The 26,864-nt window shown below is 36.8% G+C and overlaps 1 protein-coding gene and 1 non-coding gene across 2 annotated transcripts in view; one reads left to right on the top strand and one right to left on the bottom strand.

Annotated features, from left to right (window-relative positions):
* The window catches only part of LOC101710435 (complement C5), a 96,142-nt gene that overhangs the window by 40,717 nt on the left and 28,561 nt on the right, over positions 1-26,864 (bottom strand). The window contains exons 13-21 of the mRNA XM_087183287.1: positions 25,517-25,726; positions 25,247-25,396; positions 23,641-23,770; positions 22,509-22,571; positions 21,236-21,433; positions 18,773-18,863; positions 12,205-12,278; positions 11,110-11,249; positions 310-537 (exon numbers count right to left, since the gene is read on the bottom strand). Of these exons, the coding sequence (XP_087039413.1) occupies positions 310-537; positions 11,110-11,249; positions 12,205-12,278; positions 18,773-18,863; positions 21,236-21,433; positions 22,509-22,571; positions 23,641-23,770; positions 25,247-25,396; positions 25,517-25,726 (1,284 nt within the window). The remainder of the gene's footprint in view (positions 1-309; positions 538-11,109; positions 11,250-12,204; positions 12,279-18,772; positions 18,864-21,235; positions 21,434-22,508; positions 22,572-23,640; positions 23,771-25,246; positions 25,397-25,516; positions 25,727-26,864) is intronic.
* On the top strand, positions 19,935-20,040 carry LOC147826105 (U6 spliceosomal RNA). The gene has a single exon (XR_015439888.1). It is a non-coding gene; the product is annotated as a U6 spliceosomal RNA (small nuclear RNA).

Below are 26,864 nucleotides of genomic sequence, written 5' to 3'. Positions count from 1 at the left end.
TTAAAGAGAAGAAATAAATTCTTTCAATGTCTAACAAATTCTTAATTTTGATGACATGATAACACTCAGCAGACTGTGAGGTCAATAATATCTAACAAATGATCTTTTATTTTTTGCCTTTTCTGGCCTGTTTACTCATTTTTAAATGGAAAGTTTTCTAGACTGTGCATTCTTTAAATGCAACAGTTGTGCCTTATTTATCACTTTATCTTCAATATCTGGTGTACGTATTTCAAGACACACTTTCTGGATTTGTCCTGAGTGAGTGTGGGAAAGCCTGGAAGACATGTACCAAATTGTTTTTCTTACCACTACTCGTAATATTTTTACTAAGATTTCTCTTCCCAATGAAGTCTCCAGTGTGAAGTTGATGTTATGGAGGCCAATTTCCAGAGGAAGCAGGCTGAAGGTCACCAAGTGGCTGGAAGAACCCTCCACTCGCTGACGCTCACATTTGGAAGACTTTGTCCCCTGATGGCCAATGGCAGGGTGTCCTGATGTACAGATCCCCTCCACAGTAGACACTTTAACACAGAACTGAAATATCACAAGGGAAGAATCATATCAAAGTCCTTCATCATATGAGTCATACATATTATGGGAAAAAAACTTTATCTGCAAGAAAGTTTGCCCTGAATGATGCTTGTCTGGATACAAACTCTCCCCTGGTGCTTTACCAAGGCTACAATAACCCCTTGGGTTCTAGGCATGGGAGGAAGCTGGACTTGGATTTCCCAACGTATGCACATGGCACAGCTTAGCAATGCATAGGGATGTCTAGGAAACTCAGCACTGGTTCAGAGATGTCCTCCCTTCCTTTGACCATTTCTGCCTAAATTAGGTGCAAAGCTACTGCTGTTCTTTTTTCATGCTATTGCAAGAATACTTGTTACAGCATCTCTTTGCATGTTTATGTGTTAGCCTCAGGGTTGAGTATTCTGTCTTTATTCATCTTTGTATCTTTGAGCTCAGCCTCTGGCATCCAATAAATAATGGTTTGATAAAAGGCTGAAACTACATACCCTAACTCATTCAGGGCTCTGTCCAATATGTCCCCAACTTACTTTTCCAGTCTTGCGAACTTCCACTCTTACCCCATTTTGCAACTCAACTGTGGCTCTTGAAAATTATAGATTCACATCTTGGCTCTCCTTACTAACTGTGCCATTGGACTAGGTTGTACAGCATCTCTAATCTTCCATTTCCTAATTGTTATACTGTAATAGAATAGTATTTACTGACTTCTGGATAAAGTAGTGAATATATTTCATCTTTCTTCCAAACTATGGTTAACTGACAGAATCAAGAACTATATCCAAAAGAATAAATCCATTAAATCTGGAATAAATCAAGCTGATAAAGAAGCGAGAACATCAACATTTGTCTTAGTTACTTTTCTTGTTGCTGAGACAAAATGCCCAACACTCAAAGTTAAAGGAGGAAAAGTTTATTTAGCTCATGGTTTGTAGAGGTTTCAGTCTGTAGTTGGCTGGCTCCAAGGCAGAGTGGCACATGGCAGAGGGGCATCTCAGAGAAGAACAACAGTTCATGGTACCCCCAAGGTAGTAAAAGCAACAAGGAGCATTAGCAGCTTTTTTTCTGCCCCTTTTATACTCTATCTAGGCTACTGGGAATAGGTACCAAACCAATCAGTGGACTGATTTAGTAAGCACACACCCTTAATCCCAGCATCACACCAGGAATCAGTCACACACTCTAGATCTGGCCACCTCTGAAAGACTGCATTAGGCTTTGGGGGGACATCTAGACACAAGCCATAACAATATTCAACAATGAATTTTGCAAAATTTCTAAACTCCCCCTTAACCACCTTCTTAGGACAACAACCACCAAGGTGGGTGGGGCAGGAGCTAAAGAAGACTCCCTCAGTGTAGCAGAGACAGAGTAGGAAGGGTAGATCCTAGCACCCTGGGAGTTGAGGCAGGAGGATTGCAAGCTTGAGCCTACCCTGATAATTATAACAGTGGAAACTTGGAAACATATAAGTGTCTTTAATAGAAAAATGGTTAAATATAGTACACTCCATATGTGAATCACTATGCAGCTGTGAGAGTAATAAAGAAAGCCTTTGTCTAGTCACAGATACTAAAAATATTATCCTAACTTTTTTTCTAGAAGTTTTAAATTTTTTTAATGTTAATGTAATACAAGTAGATATTAATAAAGAAAATATAAAAGCTGTTCTATAAAAAACTAATCTTTCATATAAGAACACAGCTATTACTGAGAAAAAATTATAAATTGTACTTCATGAAAATTTAAGATTTTCTGCAAAAGACGTTTTCAGAAGATGAAATGCTATGTTAAGACTGACAGAAATTGTTTTCAAAGAATATTGACAAAGGATTATTATGTAAACCTTATGTAATAGCTCCACAAACTTAACAGAATTTGCAAAACTCATGAACACGTATTTCACCGAAAAGGATATGTAAATGGAAAATGAGCACATAAAATATTTTCACATTATTAGACTTTACATAAATGCAAATTTAAAATAAAATGTAACATTACCAGATGACTATTAGAATGGAGAAAATTTTAAAACTATGAAAATCTAGTTCTGATAATATAGAGAGAAATGATCACTCATATATTGCTGAGGGAAAACATAATGATACAACTCCATTAGCAACAGTTTTGAAGCCCGGTGTTGCTCCATTAGGCAATGATCCCAGAGAAATTAAATTTCTAATTTGCATGAAAATATATAAATGAATGTTCACAAGAGTTTTGTTCAAATTGACAAAAATAGAAACAATCTGAGTGCCATCAATAAGTGAACGGTTAATGAAACTATTCTGAGTCAGTATCATGAAACACTACTAAGCAATTGAAAGAAATTAATTATTGATACTTGGATAATTATATAAAATAATAATAATCAAAAATGTCTCATATTTTGCTATAGTACTTTACAAAAATTTTTAAATTATAGCAATACAGAAATAAAGGGCAGATTAACAATTGCCAGGTGTTAAGTATGAGAGTAGGAGAAAGGTGTTGCACATGTTTATAGAAGGGAAACAATATATATTTGAGGGAGGACTAAATTATTGTGTACTTTAACTTCATATATGCTGATACCATCAGTGTGATACTGTCATACAATTTTCCCCATTCATTTAGTGCATATGATGTCAATATGTCTTCATATGTGTATGTTTGTATGTTTTTTGTTTTAAAATTTATTTTAGACTGATTTATAAAAACATAAAATTGTGAATATTAATGGAACATCATGTAATACTGTGATACATGTGTATATTATGCAATGTTTAAGTCAGATTAAACATGTTTTTCCTTTAAAAAAGTAATAAAATAAATGTATATATATTTTAATATGGGAAGGTGGTTCTGGTATTATTAGTGGGAATACATGTTGCTGAAAAGCATGTGTATGTGTGTGCATGTGTATGTGTGTATGTGTGTACACCTATTTTACATGTGTTGGACTAGGTGACCTCAGGAGCCCCTGCTGGTCTCCTTATTCCTCTCAATGACCAGAGGTTAGCTATGGCCTTTGTGCTATAGTTTTCTATTCTTTTCACCAATTTATGTATCTATCTGAATTATAATTTTATATGTTTAGAGAGTGACCTCTTTTTAACATGATTTGGATTGAAAAATAAAATTGTCTTCCTATGACAAAAATTACACCTGATTTTGGTTGTGGCAATAAAAACTGATTTTTCCAGCTAGGTTATATGCCAACCATATTACACAAATCAAATAAGCTAATTGTGAAGCTTGAAGGTGTAAGATAAAATCATTTTATAAGAACATATTAATAAAAGGGTAACAAAATTGACAATATTTTTATTTTTTCAACCTTCCTGATTATATTGGGTTAAATAAATGCCTATCTCAACAGAAATGAAAAATTGGATAAATGTGTGCTGAAGCAGCTCTCATTTTTCACAAAAAACAATATTTATCCATAGTTATTAGGTCAATTAAGAGAAAAGTATCATTTATCAAATGAGATACTTTATAAATACAAATTTTTATGTTTAATAACTTTTAAATTTATGTTATATTGTTATCAATTATGTACTAGTAATATTTGTAATAATAACTAAACCCATCATTTGGCACTAAAAGTCTTATAATAATTTATTTTAGAATATTTTATTTTTGATGTATATATGTGTTTTTATTGCATTAAAGTATGACAGTATGATCAATAGAAAAGATTCAAACACAAAATAGGGGAGTGGAAGAAAAGTATAGCTCATAAAGAAACAAAATTATATGTGATCTGTTAACAGTTTGTTCAAGTACTTAAAAATGGATTGCTACGGTATTTGGATTTTGCTACCTACATTTAAAGTTTGATATAACAGTGTTATTTTTAAAATCAACATTTAAATATACAGAAGTTATAGATTGGCATTTTTTTAAAAGTTAGGATGAAAAAGTTTAAATGCTAACCTAAAAATGTGTCGATGGGACACATAGTTTCTCCAAAAAAAAATTTAGAATATGAAAGCAAAATTTTTGGAGACAGCTCAGATATTTATCTCTAAAAATAAAATTACAGCTTTTAAAAATAGAGGTAGATTTGGAAACACGCCGAATCAGTTCGCTGCAGACAGGCAGGTCTGTGCATGCCCTACCGAGGTCGCCAGTCGTGTGGAACATGCCAAATCAGCCCGCTGTAGACAGGCAGGTCTGCGTACACCCTACCGAGGTCCTGCTGAATCAGCCCACGCCCTGGCAACAATCCACTGGACCCCCCCCCCCCCCGCTTCTCTGTACAGCCACCTGGTTCCACACTACAAAGATGCAGAGGACACCACTGAGTCCCGCTGCTCCTGGCCCAAAGGTAGGGGCTTCTGAGCCACTGTCCCACTGCTCCTGGACCAGAGGAAGGGGCTTCTCAGCCACCATCCCTCCCACCACTCGTGGCCCAGAGGTAGGGGCTTCTGAGCCGCCATTCCACTGCTCCTGGACCAGAGGAAGGGGCTTCCCAGCCACCATCCCTCCCGCTGCTCCTAGCCCACAGGAAAGGGCTTTTGGGTCACCATCCATACTGCTGCTCCCGGCCCCTGTTCCACCTCTCCCAGTTCAGAGGAGGTAATCTGAGCAGGCGCCAATAGCCCGCCCTCCGAGTTGAAATGAGAAAACACATAAATAAGTCTCAAAACCAGACTTCCAGATCACCTACAGCAACCCCAAAGGGAAATGAGATGGAACACTCTGATACTCAACCACCTGGACCCACTGAACTGGCAACAAAAGGGGATCTGGAAAAAAATGAAATCAGAAATAACTTCTCAGATAACAGGAGAAATTGTGCTCCTAGTGCAAGACATGATTAATAAATCTAGACAGGAGCTCAGGAACATGATGGAATCCCAACATAGGAAACAAATGGAATCCATAAAACAGATGCAAATAGATTTCCAGGACATGAAAAACTCCACTGAAAGTCTACACAGCAGAATGAGCCAATGTGAGGACAGAATTTCAGATGTAGAAGATAAGATTACAATTAGTGACCAGGAAAAGAAAAATTGCTTCAAAATTATAAGGGAATATGAGAAAAAAATCCAGCAGCTGCTAGATGATGCAAAGAAGAATAACAAAAGACTGATTGGAGTTAATGAAGAAACAAGAGAGAGTGGAGATGACATAAAAAAATCTCTTCACAGAAATAATGGCACAAAACTTCCCAAGCAGGGGAAAGGAGCTTGACATGCAGATAAGTGAGGCATATAGGACTCCAAATAGCCTTGATCAAAACAAATGTACACATAGGCATATAATTGTTAAGATTCCAGAAACTCAACTGAAGAACAAAGTTCTACAAGCAGTTAGAGAAAAGAAACAAATCACATACAAAGGAAAGCCTATCAGAATTACAGCAGACTTCTCAACACAAACTATCAAGGCAAGAAGAGCTTGGAGTGATGTATTCCAAGCACAAAAAGAAAACAGACTCCAACCCAGACTGATGTACCCTGCAAAACTATCTTTCAAAATTGATGGAGCAATAAGATACTTTCATGACAAAGAGCACCTTAGGAACTTCGTGAATACCAAACCAGCACGCCAATGAATTTTACACAATATCCTAGGGACAGACATTGAGGATCACAACCAAAGGAAGCAAAGCAGAATGAACCCATCTGGCATGACAAGAAATTAAATGTAAAGGGGGAGAACCCAACAAAAAAAAAGTCATGGCAATGACAAGTCAATATATTTCAGTTATAACCATCAATGTTAATGGTCTCAATTCACCAATCAAAAGAAATAGACTGGCAGAATGGGTCAAGAAGCAAAATCCAACAATATGCTGCATACAAGAAACACACTTCATTCAAAAGGAAACTCATAGACTGAAAGTTAAAGGGTGGAAAACAATACTCCATGTGACAGGAACCCAAAAAAAAAAGCAGGAGTAGCTATCCTCTTTGCAGATCAAGTAGATTTCAAACCAACACTGATTAAGAGAGACAAAGAAGGACACTACATCCTTGTAAAGGGAACAATCCAAGAGGAAGAGATGACAATCATAAATAGCTATGCATCAAACACTAGTGCACCCAACTATATAAAGAAAATACTAACGGATATGAAAAGTCATACATGCACTAATACAATTGTAGTGGGGGACCTCAACATTTCACTGTTGGCTCTTTGAAAGAATCAACAAACTTGACAAACCCTTAGCCAACCTTATCAGAAAAAGGAAAGAAAAGGCCCAAATCCATGCAATTAGGAATGAAAAGGGTGAAATTACAACAGACCCAGGAGAAATCCAGAGGATCATCAACACCTACTTCCAGAACCTATATGCCAATAAGATGGACAACACAGAAGAAATGGACAGATTCCTAGATATATATGAATTACCAAAGTTGAACGAAGAAGACCTAAAAATTCTAAACAACCCAATATCAACCAATGAAATTGAAAACATATTTAAAAACTTATCAACTAAGAAAAGCCTGGGCCCTGAGGGCTTCACTGTTGAATTCTACAAGACATTTAGAGAGGAACTGCTGCCACTACTGTTTAAACTCTTCAAAGAAATTGAAAGGGAAGCAATACTCCCAAATTCATTTCTGGAAGCAAGCATCCTCTTGATCCCCAAAGCAGAGAAAGACCCAACTGAAAAGGAGAACTATAGGCCAATCTCACTAATGAACATAGATGCAAAAATCCTTAATAAGATACTGGCAAATAGAATGCAGAAGATCATCAAGAAGATCATACACCCTGATCAAGTGGGATTCATCCCAGGGATGCAGGGATGGTTCAATATATGCAAATCAATCAATATAATACACTACATCAACAGAGCCAAGGACAAAAACCATATGATTATCTCCATAGATGCAGAAAAAGCATTTGACAAAATCCAACATGCATTTATGTTAAAAACCCTACAAAAAATTGGAATAGATGGTCTCTATCTCAAACTGATAGAAGCCATCTATGAAAACCCAACAGCCAATATCATACTAAATGGTCAAACACTGAAATCCTTCACACTAAAATCAGGAACAAGACAAGGATGTCCACTATCACCACTCTTGTTCAATATAGTTCTGGAAACATTAGCCACGGCAATTAGACAAGAGAAAGAAATAAAAGGAATCAAGATAGGAAATGAAGAAGTCAAATTGTCATTATTTGCAGATGACATGATACTCTATATAGAAGACCACAAGAACTTCACCAAAAGTCTTCTAGACTTAATAACCAAATTCAGTCAAGTAGCTGGTTACAAGGTCAACACACAAAAATCAATAGCTTTCCTCTACACGAATGACAGACTCACTGAGAGAGAAATAGGGCAAATAATTCCTTTCACAATAGCATCCAAAAAACTGAAATACCTAGGAATCATCCTAATGAAAGAAATCAAAGACCTCTTCTCTGAAAACTATGGCATTCTGAAAAGAGAGATTGAAGATGATATCAGAAAATGGACAGACATCCCCTGCTCCTGGGTAGGAAGGATTAATACAGTGAAAATGGCCATACTTCCAAAACTGCTGTATAGATTAATGCAATTCCAATTGAGATCCCAGCAGCATACTTCATGGACCTTGAGAAAATAATCCAAAAATTCATTTGGAACAAGAAGAGACCCAGACTAGCAAAAGCAATTCTAGGTAGCAGAGACATTGCAGGGGGTATCACAATCCCCAATTTGCAACTATACTATAAAGCTACTGTGATAAAAACAGCATGGTACTGGCAAAGAAACAGACCTGAGAACCAGTGGAACAGATTAGAAGATGCAGAAACAACACCAGACACACTCAGCCATCTCATCTTTGATAAAGGAGCCAAACACCCTCACTGGAGGAAAGATAGCCTCTTTGCTGGAAAAACTGGGTTTCAACTTGCCAAAGATTAAAAACAGACCTATATCTCTCACCATGTACTAAACTAAAATCAAAATGGATTAAAGATCTAAATATTAAAATAGAAACGCTGAACTGGCTGGAACAGAGGTTAGGTAGAACCCTTGAAGACATCGGTGTAGGAAAAGATTTTATGAACAAAACCTCAGTTGCCCATGAACTAGCACAAACAATCAACAAGTGGGATCTCTTCTTATTAAAAGGCTTCTGCACAGCAAAAGAAACCACCAGCAGTGTGAAGACACAACCCACAACGTGGGAAAAAATCTTCACCTGCTCTTCCTTTCAAAGGTCTACTATCTCGAATCTATAAAGAATTTAAAAAGATCAGACCTCCCAAATTGAAAGACCCAATCCAAAAATGGGCATCTGAAATGAACAGACATTTCTTAGACAAAGAAGTAGAAATAGCAAATAAATACATGAAAAAATGCTCAACATCACTGGTCATTCAAGAGATGCAAATGAAAACAATGCTCAGATTCCACTTCACTCCAGAAAGAATGGCTGCTATCATGAAATCAACCAACAACAAATGCTGGCAGGGCTGTGGGGAAAGAGGAACCCTGCTCCACTGCTGGTGGGAGTGTAGACTGGTGCAACCACTGTGGAAATCAGTATGGAGATACCTCAAAGAACTAGGACTGGAAGTCCCACTTGACCCCACTATTCCACTGCTGGGTATCTTCCCCAAAGAATTAAAAGAATCATACCACAGTGATATATGTGTGCCCATGTTCATAGCAGCACAGTTTGTGATAGCTAAAACTTGGAAACAGCCCAAATGCCCATCAACTGGAGACTGGATAAAGAAAATACGTTTTTTTAAAAAATAAAATGGCATACTACTCAGCCATAAAAAATGAGAAATTAGAGACATTTATAGCTAAGTGGGTGCACATTGAGGTGATACTCTTAAGTGAAATAAATAGGACACACATGTGTAAATACCAAATAGTTTCTCTGGTATGAGAAACTGAAAGTGTAAATAAGGACTAAAATGTATAATAGATAATGTGAAATAGGAAGAAAAGGGGCAAAGGGAAGGAAGTGGGAGGACTAGGGGAAAGGACAGAAGGGAATGGGATTAATATGAGAAAATGGAAAAATAGGAACAAAATCTTTGTAAATAGGGAGGACTGGAGGGGTTGAAGGGAGGGCTGGGCAAGGGTGAAAAATAAGAACCAAGAGAGACTATGTAAAGGTGTAAATTTCCAATGATGAATGTCATTATATTGTACACCTAAAATGTACCAATGATTAGAATGAATAATCGATAATGTAAAATATGAAGAAAAGGTCCAAAGGGGTAGGGGTAGTGGGAGGGGCAGGGGAAAGGAAAGAAGGGAAAGGAAAAATGATGAGAAATGGAAAAAATGGAAACAAAGTCTTTGTAAATAGGGAAGGGTGGAGGGGGTGAAGGGACGGCTAGGAATGGGGAAAAAATAAGAACCAAGATTCATTATGTAAAGGTACAATTCCCAATGAGAAATGTAATTGTGTTGTATACCTACAATGTACCAATAAAAGAATTTAATAAAGTGGAAAAAAATATATATATAGGTAGATTTTTGGACTTCACTGGGTTCCCATATAAGTTTTGTGATTATGGTTTTTCAAGTGAAGTCAGTTAGCCTATTGTATAATACTCTTTAAAGGTGTGCTACAAAGAGAAGACAAATAGCAGGTCCTATCACAGTTGAAGCTTTTCATAGATCGTACCTTGAAGTGAAAGAGGGTCAAGGAAGTTGACATGATTTTAATCACTGGGATTAAAATGATAGTTGGTTCATTCTCAGTGTAAAGTAGCAATGGTTAATCTTGACAACTTGATTGATGTGAGAGACAGCGTGGAGATTAATAAAGCACACATGCGGGTGTGTCTAGGTCGGTCATGTAGGCAGGACTTTGGGGACTATATCTGGCTGCTGACTCCTTCCTCTCTGGCACTGTTCCCCTGCTCTCCACTTCCCATGTACTAGGAGTTGAATAGCTTTCCTCTGCGACACTCTTTCACCATGATGTTTCTTCTTATAACCAGTCGAACATGGACTGAAACCTCCAAAACTGTGAGCCAAAACAAACTTCTCTTTAAGTTGCAATTGTCAGGTATTTTGTCCAACAATATACAGAAGTGATAACAGCAGAGGACTAATTGATATTACAATAGTTTTTGAGTCAATGGGTTAGAAATTTCCATGATGCTGCAGAGTTTTAGCTATGGAAGTAATGGGAGAAATGAGTTCGAAGGAGAGGAAGGAGGCTGTTTGACTGGATAGTGAAATGTTTCAAATCAAGATATCGGAGAGAATGACAAGGTCCACAAAGTGAAGATGAGTATAAATAGTTAACATGGAGGAAAGGAAAGGGTTGTTAGTGTCAAAAAGACCAAGGAATTCAAAGCTGTTCAGTGAACTGAATGTGAACTCACTTCTCTGAACCTCTACAGCACAGTGAATATTTTATATACTTTGTTCTTCTTCAGGCCTAGGTTACATGAATACTTGTCTTAGTTCTTCCTCCTTTCTACACATCAAACAGCACAGCTGGTACAATACTCATAAATGCTTCATTTCTTATGCTTAACTGAGTTGAATTTTTACTGTTTTGTGTGTGATAGTTACATTAACATCATTTTCAGAAAACCAGAAAATGTTTCCTTGTGCCCATTTATTCTAATTTACCCTAAATACCTACTTACCGTCATCCCAGAAGTTCGATAGTTGTAAACAGTTCCTTTCAATTGGATCTGTTCCCCTCGTACAACAGAATATGGTATATTCATTTCCAAGAAGACATCTTTGAACACCTTTGCCTTGAGAGCATCAGTAACACATATACCTTCAGCCCAAAGGAAAAGCAAAGTAGATACATATTAGGGAATTCCTGTCATGTTTTATTAGTACTAAAATGTCTTACACTAACTTGAAGGACAAAAGAATATTAGATCATGTTTTCCTCTCTACTATCACCCCATGTCCTTGAATTTTTATATTGATCATTGATCTTTATTCTTATACTTACTGGTATGTATTAGCAGAAAACTTCATTGGTTCAATCATTATTTAATTCTATTTAAGGCCCAAGAAGGCTTATTATCTGAACTACAAAATCTTTTTTATATATCTATTATTGGCTCCATTTAAGGAGTTGAAATTTATATTGTGGAAACCCAGATTTTTGTGAAAAGAAAAATAGCAAACATATGAAACCAACCCTGAAGTTACTTATAAAGTATCTTCATTAAGTCACCATAAAAAGGTCATATATTGGGCCAGGGATTTAGTTCAGTGGTTCTGCTGCCTGCCCCGCAAGCACAAGGAACTGAGTTCAATCCCCAGTACCAAAAAAAAAAAAAGTCATATATTGTTTCTAACTCTACTCAAGCTCTCAGTCACTGAAAAAAGTGAAAGAAAATAGGGACTTGACACCAGCTATAAAATGACAGTTAAATAAAAAGAGCAAATGAAGAAATCAATAGGTTCAAATATGTGGGTATATCTGTCATGTTTATACATAAAGAATATACTTTAAAATAACATCACTTAAGTTCTGAGAAACTAAAGACATCATAACAAAGAACTACACCTTGCTAATCAAATCACCGCTTAAATTGGTGTTGTTTTTTTTTTGTTCTTCTGTTTATTTTTGTCTAACCTTGAAAAATCATAAGCTTTTATTTTTTAAGAGTAGGAAAAATTTATTGAGAGAAAGATAGCTTCTGTCTAAGAGAGACAGAAGGGGGACTAGAAAGTGGGTTGCCCCTTAAATCAGTGTTTAACTGAAGCTTTCTTACCGCTATTTGAAATGCCGACAACTTGAATTTCCCAGGTGGTTAGAGAATCAGGCAGCACTAACTGCAATTGACTTCTGGAAGTTAAAAGGTTGATATCCAAATACAGTTAAACATTGCTTAACTCAATATGACAGAATTTTTGCTTCAAACGACTTTAGAAGAGAGAAGAAATCACAAGTCAAAATCATGTCAGCTATTAAGGAAAATCTCATCAAGAAAAACATATTCAGGAACACTCATTTATTCCCTGTTTTTAAATGTTACACCTCTAAAGTGAATATTTAACTTTAGAAGGATGCCTTTGAAACATTGCAAAAGCAAAGCATAAAAAACAAAGAAAAATTGTGTTCATTGTTACATTCTAAAATAGGGAAGCAAAGTAACACATCTTGATACTGCATGGAGAAAATTGATGTAACTAAAATTTCTGATTATAATTAAGCTTGCATATTTTTTTGCAGCTGTTGCCCATCAACTATGTCAGGCAGAGTGGCAAATACTTAGCATATAGCCTTGAAAGTTATAGTCCTGCTCTCAATCAGTTTACAGTCTAGAGGAAAAAAGAGTTAAGTGAATAAATTGAACTTCACTGTAACAATTGTACCAATAAAACATTAAAAGAGTGGATAGCAGGGCCCAGAGGAAGGGGCTTCTGAGCCACCATCCCACTGCTCCCAGCCCAGAGGAAGGGGCTTCTGGGCCTCTGTCCCACCACTCCTGGCCTAGAGGAAGGGGCTTCCGGGCCACCATACATCCTGCTGCTCCTGGCCCCTGTCCCACCTCTCAGAGTTCAGAGGAAGTCAGCAAAGCAGGGGAAAAGAACTTGACATACAGATAAGTGAGGCATATAGGACTCCAAATAGCCTTGATCAAAACAAATCTACACATAGGCATATAATTGTTAAGATTCCAGAAACTCAACTGAAGAACAAAGTTCTACTAGCAGTCAGAGAAAAGAAACAAATCACATACAAAGGAAAGCCCATCAGAATCACAGCAGACTTCTCAACACAAACCATCAAGGCAAGAAGAGCTTGGAGTGATGTATTCCAAGCACAAAAAGAAAACAGACTCCAACCCAGACTGATGTACCCTGCAAAACTATCTTTTAAAATTGATGGAGCAATAAGATACTTTCATGACAAAGAGCACCTTAGGAACTTCGTGAATACCAAACCAGCATGCCAATGAATTTTACACAATATCCTAGGGACAGACATTGAGGATCACAACCAAAGGAAGCAAAGCAGAATGAACCCATCTGGCATGACAAGAAATTAAATGTAAAGGGGGAAAACCCAACAAAAAGAAAAAGTCATGGCAATGACAAGTCAATACATTTCAGTTATAACCATCAATGTTAATGGTCTCAATTCACCAATCAAAAGAAATAGACTGGCAGAATGGGTCAAGAAGAAAAATCCAACAATATGCTGCATACAAGAAACACACTTCATTCAAAAGGAAACTCATAGGCTGAAAGTTAAAGGGTGGAAAACAATACTCCATGCGATGGGAAACCCCCCAAAAAAGCAGGAGTAGCTATCCTCTTTGCAGATCAAGTAGATTTCAAACCAACACTGATTAAGAGAGATGAAGAAGGACACTACATCCTTGTAAAGGGAAGAATCCAAGAGGAAGAGATGAAAATCATGAATATCTATGCACCAAACACTAGTGCACCCAACTATATAAAACAAATACTAACAGACATGGAAAGTCATATATGCACTAATACAATTGTAGTGGGGGCCTCAACAACCCACTGTCAGAAATACATAGATCAACTAGACAAAAAATAAGTAATGACATACTAGAACTCAATCGAACTCTTGAACAAATGAATTTAACAGATGTTTACAGAGTCTTCCACCCCACAAAATCAGAATACACATTCTTCTCAGCTGCACATGGGTCATTCTCCAAAATAGACCACACACTTGTGCATAGAACATGTTTAAGTAAGTGCAAAGGAATTGAAGTTATCCCCTGTATATTATCAGACCATAGTGCGATGAAATTGGAGATCCATCGCAAAAGAAACTCAAAAAATTTCATAAACATGTGGAAATCGAACAACACACTTCTGAATAACCAATGGGTCACAGAGGAAATTAAAGAAGAAATCAGACAGTTCCTTCAATTAAATGACAATGACAATACAACATATCGGAATCTGTGGGACACAATGAAAGCAGTCTTACGAGGGAAATTCATAGCAGTCAATATACATATTAGGAAAACAGAATGAGCCCAATTAAACAACCTAATGCTGAACCTCAAGCTTCTAGAAAAAGAAGAACAGGACAAACACAAAGCTCATACAAGGGAGGAAATTTTAAAGATCAGAGGAGAAATCAATGCAATGGAGACTAAGAGAATGATACAAAAAATCAATGAAGTCACGAATTGGTTCTTTGAAAGAATCAACAAACTTGACAAACCCTTAGCCAACCTTATCAGAAAAAAGAATGAAAAGGCCCAAATCCATGCAATTAGGAATGAAAAGGGTGAAACTACAACAGACCCAGGAGAAATCCAGAGGATCATCAACACCTACTTCCAGAACCTATATGCCAATAAGATGGACAACACAGAAGAAATGGACAGATTCCTAGATACATATGAATTACCAAAGTTGAACGAAGAAGACCTAAAAATTCTAAACAACCCAATATCAACCAATGAAATTGAAAATGTAATTAAAAACTTATCAACTAAGAAAAACCCGGGCCCTGATGGCTTCACTGCTGAATTCTACAAGACATTTAGAGAGGAACTGCTGCCACTACTGTTTAAACTCTTCAATGAAATTGAAAGGGAAGCAATACTGCCAAATTCATTCCTGGAAGCAAGCATCCCCTTGATCCCCAAAGCAGAGAAAGACCCAACCGAAAAGGAGAACTATAGGCCAATCTCACTAATGAACATAGATGCAAAAAATCCTTAATAAGATAATGACAAACAGAATGCAGAAGATCATCAGGAAGATCATACATCCTGATCAAGTAGGATTTATCCCAGGGATGCAGGGATGATTCAATATATGCAAATCAATCAATATAATACACTATATCAACAGAGCCAAGGACAAAAACCATATGATTATCTCCATAGATGCAGAAAAAGCATTTGACAAAATCCAACATGTATTTATGATAAAAACCCTACAAAACATTGGAATAGATGGTCTCTGCCTCAAACTGATAGAAGCCATCTATGAAAACCCAACAGCCAATATCATACTAAATGGTCAAACACTGAAATCCTTCACACTAAAATCAGGAACAAGACAAGGATGTCCACTATCACCACTCTTGTTCAATATAGTTTTGGAAACATTAGCCATGGCAATTAGACAAGAGAAAGAAATAAAAGGAATCAAGATAGGAAATGAAGACAAATTGTCATTATTTGCAGATGACATGATACTCTATATAGAAGACCACAAGAACTCCACCAAAAGTCTTCTAGACTTAATAATCAAATGCAGTAAAGCAGCTGGTTACAAAGTCAACACACAAAAATCAATAGCTTTCCTCTACACAAATAACAGACTCACTAAATGACAAATAGGGCAAATAATTCCTTTCACAATAGCATCAAAAAAACTGAAATACCTAGAAATCAATCCAATGAAAGAAATCAAAGACCTCTTCTCTGAAAACTATGGCACTCTGAAAAGACAGATTGAAGATGATATCAGAAAATGGACAGACATCCCCTGCTCCTGGGTAGGAAGGATTAATATAGCGAAAATGGCCATACTTCCAAAACTGCTATGTAGATTCAATGCAATTCTAATTGAGATCCCAGCAGCATACTTCATGAACATTGAGAAAACAATCCAAAAATTCATTTGGAACAAGAAGAGACCCAGAATAGCAAAAACAATTCTAGGTAACAGAGACATGGCAGGGGGTATCAGAATCTCCAACTTGCAACTATACTATAAAGCTACTGTGATAAAAACAGCATGGTACTGGCAAAGAAACAGACCTGAGAACCAGTGGAACAGATTAGAAGATGCAGAAACAACGCCAGACACACTCAGCCATCTCATCTTTGATAAAGGAGCCAAACACCCTCACTGGAGGAAAGATAGCCTCTTTAATAAATGGTGCTGGAAAAATTGGGTTTCAACTTGTCAAAGACTAAAACTAGACCTATATCTCTCACCATGTACTAAACTAAAATCAAAATGGATTAAAGATCTAAATATTAAAATAGAAACGCTGAACTGGCTGGAACAGAGGTTAGGTAGAACCCTTGAAGACATCGGTGTAGGAAAAGATTTTATGAACAAAACCTCAGTTGCCCATGAACTAGCACAAATAATCAACAAGTGGGATCTCTTCTTATTAAAAGGCTTCTGCACAGCAAGAGAAACTACCAGCAGTGTGAAGACACAACTCACAATGTGGGAAAAATCTTCACCTGCTTTTCTTCCGACAAAGGTCTAGTATATCGAATCTATAAAGAACTTAAAAAGATCAGACCTCCCAAATTGAAAGACCCAATCCAAAAATGGGCATCTGAAATGAACAGACATTTCTGAGATAAAGAAGTAGAAATAGCAAATAAATACATGAAAAAATGTTCAACATCACTGGTCATTCAAGAGATGCAAATGAAAACAATGCTGAGATTCCACCTCACTCCAGAAAGAATGGCTGCTATCATGAAATCAACCAATAACAAATGCTGGCAGGGCTGTGGGGAAAGAGGAACACTGCTCCACTGCTGGTGGGAGTGCAGACTGGTGCAACCACTGTGGAAGTCAGTATGGAGATACCTCAAAGAACTAGGACTGGAAGTCCCATTTGACCCCACTATTCCACTGCTGGGGATCTTCCCCAAAGAATTAAAAGAATCATACCACAGTGATATATGTGCACCCATGTTTATAGCAGCACAGTTTGTGATAGCTAAAACTTGGAAACAGCCCAAATGCCCATCAACTGGAGACTGAATAAAGAAAATGTGGTTTTTTAATAAAATGGAGTACTACTCAGCCATAAAAAATGAGAAATTAGAGACATTTATAGCTAAGTGGGTGCACATTGAGGTGATACTCTTAAGTGAAATAAATAGGACACACATGTATAAATACCAAATAGTTTCTCTGGTATGAGAAACTGAAAGTGTAAATAAGGACTAAAATGTATAATAGGTAATGTGAAATAGGAAGAAAAGGGGCAAAGGGGAAGGAAGTGGGAGGGCTAGGGGAAAGGAAAGAAGGGAATGGGATTAATATGAGAAAATGGAAAAATAGGAACAAAATCTTTGTAAATAGGGAGGGATGGAGGGGCTGAAGGGAGGGCTGAGCAAGGGTGAAAAATAAGAACCAAGAGAGACTATGTAAAGGTGCAAATTTCCAATGATGGATGTCATTATATTGTATACCTAAAATGTACCAATGATTAGAATGAATAATCGATAATGCAAAATAGAAAGAAAAGGTCCAAAGGGGTAGGAGGAGTGGGAGGGGCAGGGGAAAGGAAAGAAGGGAAAGGAAAAATGCTAAGAAATGGAAAAAATTTAAATAAAGTCTTTATAAATCGGGAAGGGTGGAGGGGGTGAAGGGAGGGCTAGGAATGGGGAAAAAATAAGAACCAAGATGCATCATGTAAAGGTACAAGTTCCCACTGAGAAATGTAAATGTGTTGTATGCCTAAAATGTACCAATAAAAGAATTTAAGTAAAAAAAAAAAGAAAGAATGGATAGGCAGTGTGTACTCATTCAACACATTTACTTTCATGCTTTTACAAGTAGGATCCTAGGCCAGATCCTCAATATAAAACAGTAATCTGAATTTAGTTTTGCCCTCAAGATATTTACATTTTGATGAAGAAGATAGGCGAGTTAACAGGCCAATGCAATACTCTGTGATATCCAAATATCACAGGTGTAACTGGGAGGGATAAATCAATCTAACCCTTAGTAGGGTGGGAAACAGTGTTGGGAAATTTTACCCAAGGTGCTAGCTAATAAACACTGTCAGATGAAACAGAAGAATAAGAGGGGGCCCGGGTCAAGTCAAGAAGACTCGTGAGGAAACTACCTTGGAAACCAGTGGTTTGGGCTCATCTAGAAAGTATGAGTCTTGGAGACTCAATATTTCTTATTATTGTTTTCAGAACCTGGTACAGAGCAGGCATTCCATCAAAAAGTGTTAAATAAAAGGCTTTAACAAGAAAATAACCTTTCTTTTTGTTTATTAATGTTTATTTCATAGTCCAAATATTTGTAACTTAATAACAGCTGTTTTTCTAGTATATAGCACATTAACCATGTGCAGTAAATACATACTAAGGTGAAATGAAATTAAATGGAATAGTACTGTTCTTTACCAATAATTGATGTTGCCCTGGAACCAATTTCCAAAGCAAAGCACATTAAAAAGCAAAATCATGAAGCAAAACAAAATAATATTTGCCTAAATTTTAACTTTTAAACTTCTTAACTCTTAAGCAAACTATGGAGAAATGAGTGGTGTCCAGGTTTTTGGCCATAGTTGCATTTTCCACATTTTATTTTAGAGGAACATCAAAGACGTATAATTACCTTTTGGGAACATGGTGAACTTCCCATAACCAGCTCTCTGGAAAGTAGCTCCGAATTTCTGGCTTGGTTACTGGTAGTAGAGTCTTTATATCTGGAAAAAGAAAACATATTCAATTATGGAAAAATAATATAAAATGTACCTATGTATGAAATTTTAAATATAGCAATTAATCTATAACTTAAATGTTTTCTGAAAGGTCGACAAAACATTGTGTTCATTGATTTCAAAATAGAACTATAAAGACCTTAGGATTTCTTTACTAATAGCACTGGTGAAACAAAGCATAAAATATATAAAATGATTTGTTTCTTAAATTTGAATTTTTAGTATTTCTGAGGTTCTACAAGATACTAGCCAGTCTGTGGAATTATCTGCACTTCTAGAATTTTAATAATTGTATTTATATTAGAAAACAAGGAAGTTTTGATACCCTGATTTAAATGGATCATTTATTTATATTTACTTTAATAGAAATGGAAAGAAATTCTGCTTTCAGGCCAGGGATTTAGCTCAGTGGGGCCACGCCTGCCTCATAAGCACAAGGTCCTGAGTTTGATCCCCTATATCGCAAAAATAAATAAATAAAATCTGCCTCCACATAAGATGCACTCATAGGGTTTATGAGTGCATTTAACCCTTAGCCTTAAAAAACCCTAGAAAATGAGACACATTCTATAAAACAAGAGGTTTTAGGTTGAATGCAGTAGTGCACACCAGGAATCTCAGCTACTTGGGCTCAGGATAAAGTTCAGTACAGAGCATTTGCTTAGAACACACAAGGTCACGGGTTCAATCTCCAGTGCCAGAAAAGAAAAAAATAAAACAAAACTAATTTTCAGACGTTGGAGCATAAGTGACACAAGACTGTGATCCCAGAGACAGGGGAGCCCTAAAATTGTCCCAGTTTACTGCCTGGGGTAGTTTACAGGTCACAGCAGGGAGAACAGTCTACAGAGAGCCTGGTAGTGTTGACTTCTGGCAGCACAGATGGGAGTTTGGGAGACCACACTGTTTAGAATGAAGGGAAGGGTTACCAGAGAGAAGCACTAGGCAGCTGAAACTAATCAGATGATTTTATTTGAAAAAATGGGCAATGAAAACCTATACGCACTACACTGTTCATCAAAATGCGGCTTGTACTAAATAAAAACTGGGAAACAAGTGCTTGCTTTGGCAGCACATATGCTAAAATTGGAATGATACAGAAAATATTAGCATAGCCCCTGTGCAAGGATGACATACAAATTCATGAAGAGTCCATATTTAAAAAAAAACTGGGAAATAACAAATATTTGTAATAACATTTAGGCTTGGACGAATCTATCCATTTTTTAGTTTGTACTTTTTTATTAATACATATTAGCAGTACATAATGTTTTACCTTCCTTGTGTGGAGTTGATCCATGTACATAAAATTTTAATTCTTTTTTTCATCTCCTTTCTCTCCCCCTCCTCCCTCCATCTCTAGATCCTCTTCCTATTTGAGAAACATCTGTCTCCCTACTTCTTATTACCTATCTTTTATTTTGCTCTCTATTTATATTTTGGGTTTCTTATATAAGAGAAGCCATGCAATATTTAAGATTGTGTGTCTGATTTATTTCACTTAATGTTATGGTCTCAAGGTGGATCCATTTCCCCACTAATGACTCAAGTTTTATCTTTCTTTATGGAAGACTAGTACACCACTGTGTGTAAATACCACATTTTCTTTATCCATTCATCCATTTTGGGGAGAATGTTTAACATGCATGGTTTATCCAAACGATCAGAGTAAAAATAGGAGCTCTTATTTTGCTTTTGTTTCTTTTTTTAAAGGTTAGCTGCTTTTACTTATTTTCCTAAACAAACAAAAGATAAGTCCTAAATGTTCTGAAAATGTATTAGTGAGAGTTCTCTAAGCTCTGAAAACATACTGTGGCTAAAATTGAAACAAGATTTTAACTTTTGTAATAAGTACACTCAATCTTATGGTAGATTTAGAAGTCTTTTGCTGTATTTAGGTAGAATGGATATAAACAGAATTTTTAATGGTTGTAATATCACAGAACCTTAGCACACTGTAACTCAAAGGTGCTCTGGAGATGTCTGGTCTAAACTTCTTGCTTGAGGCTCAGAGAGGATAAATATTCATTCAAGTTTATAGAATGAATTTGGTTTCACACTGGGTCTTGACTCTGGGGTAGTAGCCTCTGCAAATTTCCCTTCAAATACCCCCAAACGCTAAGAGATTTTTCTTATGGGCATTTATATTCTACTTTCAATTGTTTTTGGGGGGTGGGGGGTACGGGGAATCTAACTTGGGTCCTTGCGTTTGCGAGGCAGGCGGTGGAACCCCTGAGCTAAAGCCCTGGTCCCTCTACTTTTAGTTTTAACTAGAACATAAAAACTGCATTTCTTAGCAGCAATTGAACAAAATCCTTCATGTTGGGCAGAAGTCTGATAGAAAATGTTACACTTACGTAGCCTTCCCAACTGGATGGGTTTATGAGAGCTTTCAGCTCGGATCTTGTTTGCAAGGATACAACATTCATTGAAAGCTTGGATACAGCGTGGCCCTATGGTAACCCGTGCAACTCTCTCCTCACAGTTTTCATCGTCATTTCGACGGGCTCCATCATAACAACATCTCCTGGGCACCGGATGTTTGTATTTAGCAGCTGAAAGGGTAATACATGTGGCTAGCTCATGCATAAAGTCATAATATCTCAGACTTAGAAGAAATCACAAAAGATACTCGGTTTCTACCGACAAACAATGCCCTTATCTACAATGACCAGCTTCTTCTTAGAACTACTCTAAGAACAGGAAGAATATGACCTCATCATGTACTCCATTCCAATTTACCCTAAATGATAAAGGGCTTCTTACAACTAAGGTAAATACTAAATACTGACACTTTAGGTTCAGAATCCTTTGAGTAAAGTAAATGTCCAAGAAGCTTTCAAAAATTTGAAGATGCCTCTTATTACTACATGGACTTTCCTTCTGTATGATAAATATTCTATTTTTTTCCCAAACTTTTCTTTTCTTTTTTTTTTTTTTTTGGTACCGGGGATCGAACTTGGGTCCTTAGCTTGCGAGGCAGGCAGTGGAACCACTGAGCTAAATCCCCGGCCCCAAACTTTTCTTACAAGACAGTTTGTAGACCTTTGCTAGTGCTATCATTCTTCATTGTAAGTGCTCAGATTAATCAGTCTCTCCCTTTTCATCTCAGGAGAGCATAGAATGAAGTTTATAATTCCAATAATTCCTATCCAAATGGAAGAAGTTTTATATTTCTATAAGCATGATTACTCTGAACTCAGGACACAAGTTCCCAGATTTGGTGCTCTTTTCTATTGGTCAATCATCAATAACTTAAATAATTTGCATTAGATTTATTTCCAAAGAATAGTCTGTAATGCTATTAAATGTTAAATATAGTAAATAGAAGAAATCGATTTCCAGTATTTCTCAAAGTTAATTAAATCATAGGTTTTGTCAGAATGGAATGGAAGAATATTATTTTAATTATTACATGTAGTTTGTAGAGAGGAAGTATTTGTGGCAAATAAAAGTCACTATTTTAGATTTTAGAGGTAGACATAATAAAGAGTTATTTACCTCAGATTAAGTCTATGGTGAGTGAACTACTGTGTTTATTTGGTTTAATCTTTCTGAGGGAGCCGAGCTAGAGCTCCACACATATCTTTCTTCTCACCTATTTGAATTAGGGGAAATTATATAGAGTACCTTGTTCTTGTATTTTCTCTTGCAGAGTTCTTCTTGGCCTGAGAATTTCTTTACAAGGCTTATCTGTTTTTTTAAAAAAGACAAAGTTTAAAAAAAAAGGAAATAAAATCTAAAAAAGTTCCATGAAACTGAGTATTTAAACAAGTCCATATTAAGAAGCTGTTTCAGATTAGGCGTTCTCTACTATACATGCTACTATGACTTGTTTTGTCATAGTGGAGCTCATGGTCTAGTGTCATATAGTTTGATTTGTTTTATTTGAATTTGGGTCTGAATCCTGCAACCTTTTTGATCCTTTGATTCCAGAGAAATACCTAAACATTTGTAGTGAGCAAAGTTTTGGGTAATCTATTTCTCTTACTTGCTCTTTGAGCTATATTGTTATAGATAAAAACATGAATACCATAGTATCATGTATAATTAGGAAGAATTTTAAAATCACAGCAAGAAAGTGATTAAAATGTAGGGCTGGGGATTTAGCTCAGTGGTGCTGCCACCTGCCTTGCAAGTGCAAGGTCCTGAGCTCGATCCCCGGTGCCAAAAAAAAAAAAAAAAAAGATGTGATCCTTGCCTTTGAAGAGCTCCCAGTGCTAGGTATGAGTCAAGACCGAAAACTAGGTGTAAAGAATGTGCAATAATTCATGCAATAATGCACTGCTGTTATGAATCGATTTGGTCCCTACAGTAACCTCCCTTTTAGAGGGATGGGGACAATGATCAATGCTGTATGGGAAAGAGGCCTCATAGAGGAGACAATTCTTATCCTAGCTTCTCCAGGATAACAAAGGAGAAAGCAGTCATGATATGTAATGGCCCAAAGGAGTAAAAGGGCCATCCAAGAACTACAGAAGTGTAAGAAAGAGCAGTGAGAAATAATTGGAAAGAGCCAGGGAGAAGATCATGAAGGGTCCAAGTACTGCATTAAAGAATTTGTACTTTATCTTTAAGGTCAATAAAATAAGTTTTACAGGGGAGTTACACTATCATAGAATTCTAAGATCAGTGTAGAGAATATTCTGGAAGAGGGAAAAAATGAGGTCCAGAAGGCAGATGATCAGTGTAAAGTGAACTGAATCGTGTACCTCAAACATGTACTAATAAATATAAAATAATAAAAAGTTGAGTGCTTTACCATTTTCTTGGGACTCATCTGCATTTGCATTGGTGATGAAGGTGAGTCCAGCTAGATGGAATACATCAGCGCTGTCACGGCCACCACCTGCCCCACAGCCCAGGTCACTCTTTTCCAAAGCTTGAAACACCTGTCCAGAAAAGCAAAATGTTAAGCTTATTCAAATATTGTGAAAGTATTTCTCCACAGAGCTCAAGGTACTGAACATTACATGGTTATCACAAGCCTGTGAAATACACAGGGCATTCATTTATCGACTGATCAAAGACCAAATTTCCCAACTTCATGCCTTTAGTTTGTCTTTTGTAGTTATAAAAACATACCTACTCAAAATTAAATCAAAACTAAATTTTAATTTAATTTAAATTTTAAGCAACATCATTGAGAAGCAAATTCTCAGAAACTGGCCTATTAACCTTGACGGTCAACCTGGTTGCCTTGAGAGGTGCCTAAGAGACAAGAAAAGCACACTTCTGGCTGTGTCTCTGTGGGTCACGGGGTGTGATCCTGGGAAACATACCTGGTCCCTGGCCCCTTTCTCTCAGGCTTTTCTCCTGCTCTCTGCTTTTAGGATGCCATGAGTTGAGCAGCTTCTCTCTGCCAACCCTTTCTGCCATGATGCTTCTGTCTTGGAGCAAGGTGGACATGGACTGAAACCTCTGAAACTATGAGCCAAAATAACCCTTTTCACCTTTAAGTTGTGTGTGTCAGATTTTTTGTGCTAGCAGTGAGAAAACTAATATACCTGTAGTAGTTTGTACATAGAATACATGCTGCAATCAATGTAATAAATGAATGAATAAATAAATGAGTGAAAGCATAAAAGAGTGAATTTAAAAATTAAATTTTAAGTTGGCAAATAAAAAGAGAGCACAATCTCTTATGTTTTTAGGGGAGAACTCTATAAGTTCTTAGTGGGAGAGTACTTTTATACAGGGCTTCTTTCAGTTTTAATTTTGACCCCAATATCCTTTCCTCTCTGAATGTTTTCACTATTACAGTTTCTCAGTTCTCTTTTCCTTGGTCAAAGAAAATGCAAGTCTAGAAAAAAGTAGCTGAGTGTAGTGGAAATAAATGGCCACTGAGGAAACTGAATAATTTTCAAATTCTTTAGCACCACAGATTTTTTTTTTGGTGCCGGGGATCGAACTCAGGACCTTGTGCTTACAAGGCAGGCGGGGGAACCACTGAGTTAAATCCCCGCCCCAGCACCACAAATTTTAATAAAGAATTTAAACAAACTCATAGATATCCTATCCAGTCTGCCCTGTCTTCTCTTTTGCTGCCTCTATAACTGTTACCACCACCTGTCTCAAATGCTTAAATTCTCCTAAACAATGACACTTTTGACCCATTGCTAGCATAGTCCTATGTTTTTAAGAGCTTAAATCTATATTTGGAGAAAACAAAAATGAGTTGACCTGTGCTGTAGGAACTAACAGGAGATTGCTTCCCTTCCCCAAATCGCTAAACTGAGCACGTTATAGAAAATTAAGTGAGTGTTATCTTAATTCTTCACCAATAACCTGTGCTGGTGGCCACACTTTGTGAAGCATTGTCCTGAGCCACCCCACTCCACAGCAACTGCAGGACTGCACAACTTAACTCTTTGCATGGGCTTTTTGGCTTTTCCTTGGACTCCATACACAGCACTGTCCACGGCTGATAGTGCTACCCATGAGGCTGACTCGGTTTCCATGTTAAGAGACACAGTTTGGCCTGGAGAATAAGCAACTGCATCTGGAGACAGATGAACCTAATAAGTCAATTGAAACAGAAAAGATTCATATGAGACAAGACTGTTCAGAAGCAGCTCCTCTGACAGCCTCCTTCATTTAGAAGAAAATTCAGTTGTGATGTACAATTTGTGTCTCACCTGCAGCTGGTTGCCACACTTTTCTTCGATATTCAACCAGACCGAATCAGATACTAATTCTGCTCTCTGCTCTCCTGTAACAATGTAATAGACCAGGAGTCGGGCTGAGGGGACCATATTCTGTGTCACTGGAATGTTTATACTTTGATAAGATGAATCTGAAAGTTTCTCCCTGGTGCCAAAGTGTACGATTTTGCCCTTGGATAAAATCTAAAAATAAATAGTGGAAGCAACAATAAGTACATAAACAAAACCTGTGCTTCAGGATGAAGCTAGGAGCTGGGGCAACAATTATGTAAAAGAAAAATAAAGTTAACATGTATATTTGTTCCTAATATTTGCCAGGAATTTTAACATTTATTTATTCTCGCAAGACACTAGTGGGATAGAAATATTTGCCTCCACCGAAGAAACTAAGGCTCAGGAACTCAAAGTCATACTGATTTTAGTTCAAAATCATGTAAGTAGGAAGTTAAAGAGCTAAAATTTGAACCAATTCATGTTTAAAGTCACACACTGTCATTAACACCTCCTTAGTTTTGCAGATTTATAAAAAAATAGATGAGTAAGTAGATCATGTTATTTGGGAATTAAGTTTTAAAGCCATGGATTAAATTCTAACTTACAAGTTTAAGGTTAAAATAAAATCACATGAAGCCAAAATGTCTTCAAAGCTCCCTTAAATTGTCCTTAGAGAGCAGGACTGCATACATGGTTTTGTATAGAGTCCATAGTTTCTCTACTTTTCATCAGTCAGTATTTTTCTATGGTCCACATTTTTTTTTTCAATTTTTTTCCTCAAAAATGTGGAAAAAACCATCACCACCTGTTTGGTCTGGCCATTGGAATAATTCATTCCACTGCTTTGGCATGTGGCAGGAAGCTCTTGATATTATTTGCACATTCTTTCCTAAGATTCGCCAACAGGTTTGATTCATCTACCTTCTGTTTAATGTAAGTGTTGCTGACTGTAAAATTGGAATAGGTATGGTATGACCCAGTTCTTTAGAGCAGGATTTGGGTTCCTGCTTTTATGCCAATGAAATACACATATTTGAACTAGATGTAACCATATAATCTTTGGCCATGTAACACAGCAGAGGTAGTGTGAGTCAATCAGGCTCTCTTTGGTGGAAGAAGTTATTAGATCAAGGGTGAAAGGTCCTCAGTTCAAATCAAAATCTTCTGAATTAACTGATCCTGGTGAGTCCTGAAACTTCTTTGTCCCTCAGTTTCCTCATTTGTGAAAAGTGGCTATAAAAATCATGCCTTTCCTCAATTTTGGAAAGCTGGTATTCAAATAGATAATGCCCTTGAAAGTTTTTTATAAATACAAATGTAAGGAATC

The sequence above is a fragment of the Heterocephalus glaber genome, unplaced genomic scaffold (genome assembly GCF_053883595.1).
Source record: "Heterocephalus glaber isolate CG9 unplaced genomic scaffold, H.glaber_assembly_v1.0 deba00001479, whole genome shotgun sequence".
In the NCBI taxonomy this organism is placed as follows: domain Eukaryota; kingdom Metazoa; phylum Chordata; class Mammalia; order Rodentia; family Bathyergidae; genus Heterocephalus; species Heterocephalus glaber.
The sequence above is the reverse complement of the archived record's forward strand: the minus strand, read 5'-3'. Positions and strand labels throughout refer to the sequence as shown.